Genomic DNA, 6,000 nt, shown 5'->3' with positions numbered 1-6,000 from the left:
ATAAGTCATTATTTGATGTCAGAAATCATCATTTAAAATAATAATCACATTTTGGACCGATTTCGCTATGATGCATCGATTTGAAATATGTTTATTCCTTGAATAAGTATATTTCAAACCAGATTCTAAAATCAGAAATCGCCGATGTGAAAAGGAATCAAATCACGTGATAAAAGCAATAGCAACATAATTTGCAATCTAAAGCAGCGTTCAAACGAGACCAACTATCGGGCGCAATAGGTCACTTCTGCTTCAGGAAAATCACGTGACCACAATGGGACAGTGGCAAATAGTTGTCCCGAAGAAACAATCAATTGCCATTGTCCCGTTAAGGTCACGTGATGTTCCTGAGGTAGGAGTGGCCTTCCATTGCGCGCAATATTTTGACTCGTGCGAACGCTGCTTTAAGATAAAAAATCGTATGCTAAAAGTATCTACGAAGGATTCTGATTGAAGTGAAGAAGCATATTAAAAAAAGAAGATATTTTTAAAAAATTCTAATTCTAGGCATTGAATTGTTGATTTGTTTAATATATTTCATGGTTATATTATCATCATAGTTACTAACTTAGCTTAAATTTCACTGCAGTTTTATTGATTTCGGTATGTGCCTCTGATCTTATCTGGATTTTAAAAGTTAACGTTTGTTCTCCGTGAGACAGTTTCTAAATCTAAAATACTTCTTTTCTATTGCAGAAAATATAGCCATTCTGTATTTGATAACTGATAAAAAGGAATAAGGACCATAATGGAGGTAAATTATTTTTGTTTTCGATATTTTATTGAGTTTTTTTTTCTGGCCAATGGACATTTAATATTTTTAGTTTATAAAATAAAATATGCCTTTCGAATTTATTACAATATAGACAGCGAAGCTGGTTTTATTGTGTATAAAGTAATTATTAAAAGAAATCTAGAAAGAAAATAACTACTGCTTTCCTGTTTTATTTATGACATCCATGATTTCTACAGAGGTTTAGATAATTAAAACATATTGATACTTAAACTTAAAAAAAAAAAAAAAAAAAAACTTTTAATGTATTTGGCATATAATTATTCTTAAAACGTAGTTCAGTTAAAAGTGATTTATTTTTGAAATGAAACTTTTTTATTCCCATGTTTAACAAATGATAATAAACAAAATGCCCTCAATATGCATAGCAAAAACATTTCATCATTGACGCACATTCACAGTGTTGCATCGCTGTAGCAACATTCTTTTCTCAACAACAAAGAAATAAAGCAATGTTGAAATGACTTGGCAAAATAGGAATGTCGAAATAATTTAATACTAAAAATGACTGGAGGCGATGCAATGAAAGTCAAAGCAGAGCCGAATTTTCTCATTATATCGTAAATCTCAAATTTTCAAACCTAAATTCTTTATTTTATTCTAATGATGCCTATATAAAATGTTCAGTAGAAATAAGATCGCTGAATATAAATATTCAATTTTTCTAATGATGCCATTCATAAATGTATAAATTTACATAAAATGAATAAATCGTTTGCAATGATTAAATAAAAATAAATAAATAAAACAATTATTTAAATAATTTAAAGTATATGTCTGTGTACTCAAGTGTCTCTTACATTTTATTGACGATTTAAACCAACAGATTTTTGAATAAAATGACATTTTAATAAAATATTATTGTTCGAAATTTAATTAATTCATTCTCTATCTTAATTTGTATCACAAAATTACACGAAATTATATATTAGACAATCAAAACCTTAAAGTATTAAACACTGATAAATATTTAAGTTATTAGCACAAAAAATAATTAAAAATGAAAATTTATATTCATTTTCTATGAGCGTAAATTTAAAAGAGGACAGTAAATTTATTTTTCATTTGATTGTATTGGATCTTATTTTCCATTCAAACTTTTAAAAAATGATTAAGAAAATAAAGTTTTTGGCGATTTTTTTTTATGATATTTGAAGTTAAATTTCAATACTTTCGTAAACACCAGGTATTTAGAAACAAGTGAATTTGCGTTTGCAATTCCGTCCATCTAAAGAATAACAAATCATTTCTGCTCATATAAGAAAAAAATGAGTTCATTTTTGCTTGATTGAAATAATTTTTTGATATCAGACATGCCATATATGCTTTGTAATAATGACAATACGATTTTCAACACAAAGGTGTATTATTTTATTTTCAACTTCTATTTCAACATATTTTAAGGCTCTTTAAGTGTAATTTAAATTAACAGCCCTAATGTGAATACTTTTATTGTTGGTATTCGGTATTTTAAAGAAACTCTTCGTGGCAGACTTGTTCTAAAAAAAAAAAAAAAATTAACATTTTTTGGTTACTTTCCAATTTCGATTTTAAACTCTCTGCATAGGTAATATTTTGTTACAGAATATGAGTCTTCGTCTCTCAGTAGTTCGTTTCAGCGATATTAATTTACGAGGATCAGTTGTTTTATAACAGTTTGCTTTTTCCAATTTCCTTTTTTGGAGGAATTAACAAATAATTATTATTTAAAAGAAATGTAGAGAACATTTCGTTTGCATACTGTTAGCCGAACAAAAAGGCCTCCATGTCTCCGAGTCGCTATGTGATGACTCGAGCAGACCATATACACTTCATAAGGTACAGAAGCGCAAAAAAAGTAGCTTATGTACACTAAATATTTAATATCAATTTTTTACAAAAGTTTTGAAATATTTAGATATTTATTTTATCAAATAGATCTAATAAATAAATATTTTATCAAATATATCATATTTATAATATCAAATATTTAGTTGCTACCAAAAGGCGAAAATCATTTTCAAACTTCTAATCAATTGTTATGGGTGATTATAGAGAATTATTAATTACTAGCCGCCTTTATGGTCTATCTTGTTCATTCAAACTGACTTTTTAGATTGTTAAATATTAATGCTGAATATATGTTTTTTTTTTTTTTAATTCACCTTGTTATTTGACAAAACCGGAAAAACATGAATTAAATTAAATATGTCATAACAAATTATAAGATGTGATTATCAGAAACTGCATATACTAAGAAATAAAAACGGAACTAAAAATCTGTTGAATTGAATAATTGGGAATTAATGTCTAAAATAAGCGATTTTTTAATTTTAACTCTATTGGATGTTTTGAAGGGTGAGTTTGAATTTCATCATAACATTAAAAATTATTACCAATTATGAATTAAATCTAAAATTTTTAAAAAATAAAGCATTGTACAAAAATAAAATTAATTTCATTAAAAAAAATTCTTGAATTTTAATAAATTTCAAAAATTATCTTTATGAGATAAAACTATGGAAAGTGATGACCATATCTTCTAAAGGGACTGAAATTTTGCCTATTTGCGCACTCAATTAGACTTTGTTTTGACACCTGTTTAGTGAGTTCTTTTACATCTTTCCTCTGAGCGAATAGGGCAAAGGTGGTCTGGAGGTAAGGTTTCGGCTTCGGAACCGGAGGACTTCAGGTTCGTGATCCGATTCCACCGAAGAACTGTCGTGTAAGCGAGTCTGGTGCACATTAAATCTGTCGGAGCCAAATATCCTCTCGCTGGTGTGGTGTGGAAGCTTGGAGAGGGGGGGGGAGTGCCAGCGCTCAGGTGTCGTCCTCGTCTTTTAACCACGGTTTAAAATTACTAGAGCCGTCCTAAAATAGTCCTAGTGTTGCTTTAAAACGAGACATTAATATAACTAAACCTCTGAGTGAATAAAGTTTTTGGTGAATCTTATCCAGAGTATTCCTAATATTTTTCAGTTTCATTAATTAACGAAGCGTTAAATTAAGTGCATCAGTAAAAACATTCATATACCCCCCCCCCCTTCTTAGATTTATTCGTTTCTAGTCATCGTATAAAGGTGATCGTATTCAGTTTGTAGAAAAAGTTTAAAAGCCTTTTCAGGCTCAACTTTCATAAATAAAAGAGGAAGTAATTACGGACGATTAACTCATCTACAACTTGTTAACTCATTAAGGACAAATTCATGACAACGAACTGATAAGCCAGGATTGCCTTGCTTATCTAAGGCATTTGGTCTTTTTATCCTTGAGGAATAGATGACAATAACATGTGCTTTTTTTCCCCCCTTGCTTTCGATAATCTATTTTTCTTTACGTTATACATAGTATGGGAATGTTTATTCAAAGTAACTTGACTCTCCCGGAAATAATAAAAAATCCTTTTCCGTCAATCTTATCTCTACGTATCGGTTCCTCATACGTTGGAAGGACACGCAGCAACAACTCGTCACAGATGGTGATAAGATCGCAGTAGGATTTGATCGGCGTGATCATTCATTCCCCCGCACTTTATGTCGAGAACGTCATAGAAGTGAGTACATTTATTTCTTGGTTCTTTTACGATCGCTTTCCCGCGTGCATTATATACTCCGCGCTTCTACTTTTTCTCTTATTTTTTTTTGTTTTGGATCTTTCATATTTTATCTGTTTCTATAAATGCTCGAAAGGAATTCGCCATCGGGATTTTTTTTTATAAGCGAAATTTAATTTATTCGTTTTTTGTGCAGTTTTTAAGGAGGTGAGTAAATTAAGAGCTAAATGTATATTTTTGGTATCAATGCAAATATATTTAAAGTGTTCTTTATTAAAAACATAATCTGGAATAGCGATAAATTAAACTGCATTTTTTTTCGATAATTTTTAATTTTTTTAAATAGCATTATTTTCCTAGCGATATTATATTAAGACATTTAAGACAAGTATATATTTAAAAAATTCCTCTCGGCAAGCTGAAAAGCAAAGATAGATTCCTTTTCATCCGAGTTATAAGCTGACGACATAAACTGTTGATGATTGAGAAACATTCAGCATTAGGACTTAAATATCACTCCTCCACCCCCAATAACTTCTAAGATATTACAGTTATCGAAAAACTTTAAATACTAAGCTGTTTGTCCTAATGAGGCGCTAATTTGGTTAACTGGATTTATTTCAATATTCTATCAATTTTAAGTAAGTTATAGCGAAATGGAAATTTCGACTCCCCACAATCGCCACCTTCGAGCTGGATAGCCCTTTTACATATTCGTCCGATATTTTTTACATTTCTAGCAACATATTCCAAGCCAGTTAAAATCTAAACAAAATTACTCTAGATATCCTGTTTACAAGATAACATGGCCAAAGCATTATAGCATATTATATATATAACGCTTAAACGAAGGGGGGTTTCGGATTCTAAAAACCATGATCAATGAAGAAATTTTCCCGAAGTCCTGTTATTAGAACCATTGTAATAGGTAGCCTTCCTTTAGGAATCTACCTAAAAGTAAACAGCAAGTAAATTAATTTATATAAAAATGTTTTTGAGTTAAATTTTTTATAAGAATTATTCCTACTGTCTGTTGGTTTGCCGTATGGAAAACATACTGTCCATAACTTTTGAAATTAACTTTCTTACTTTAATGTGGACCGCGGTGGCTTGGTGGGAAAAGTTTCGGTTTCACGATAGAAGAGTTCCGGATTCTAAATCCGCTTCTATCAGAGAACCGACATGTAAGCAGATTTGATGCAAATTAAATTCATTCTGTTCAAATACCCGCTCACCGGTATGGTGAGGAAGTTTGAAAAAATAAATGCCAACCTAAGTGCTCTTCTCCTTCCGACAGCAGCTAAAGAGAACGAAATCCATCCTTGAATAATTTATATGTTGTTTTAAAATGGGACTTGAATATAATTAAACCAAACCACACCAATCTAATACTTTGTCATCCTCCATTTGAACTTCAATTCTGAAACTAGAGTTTTTCAGTTCTAGAAATTATTTTGTCACTAGTACTGATCGTGTTTTGGCTGATATGAAGTTGCAAGAAATTAACGCAACCTTCGAGCATGAGTAATCAATGATGAAATTTTCTTTCAGAAGGAAGGAAACACAGCGCTGTTGCTTAAATCTTGTGGTCATAATGTATCAATTTATTATTATTAAATTTGTAAAGCAAATAAACTATTACACCAATTTCAGATTTTTGAAAAATTATTTCCAG

The 6,000-nt window shown here is 30.1% G+C and overlaps 1 protein-coding gene across 3 annotated transcripts in view; it reads left to right on the top strand.

The window, feature by feature from the left end:
* The first annotated feature begins 733 nt into the window (after positions 1 to 733).
* Positions 734 to 6,000, top strand: part of LOC129965485 (cystathionine beta-synthase-like) — a 41,602-nt gene continuing 36,335 nt past the window's right edge. Inside the window, exon 1 of one of the 3 annotated variants that reach the window (XM_056079396.1) lies at positions 734 to 754. In XM_056079396.1, coding sequence (XP_055935371.1) covers positions 749 to 754 — 6 coding nt within the window. In that variant the 5' untranslated portion in view covers positions 734 to 748. Of the gene's footprint in view, positions 755 to 4,195; positions 4,326 to 4,415; positions 4,533 to 6,000 lie in introns of those variants that run through there. The other 2 variants (XM_056079398.1, XM_056079399.1) reach the window with 2 other exon arrangements.

The sequence above is a fragment of the Argiope bruennichi genome, chromosome 4, assembly GCF_947563725.1.
Source record: "Argiope bruennichi chromosome 4, qqArgBrue1.1, whole genome shotgun sequence".
Classification (NCBI taxonomy): domain Eukaryota; kingdom Metazoa; phylum Arthropoda; class Arachnida; order Araneae; family Araneidae; genus Argiope; species Argiope bruennichi.
Note: the sequence above shows the minus strand (reverse complement) of the source record. Positions and strands in the feature narration are given on the sequence as shown.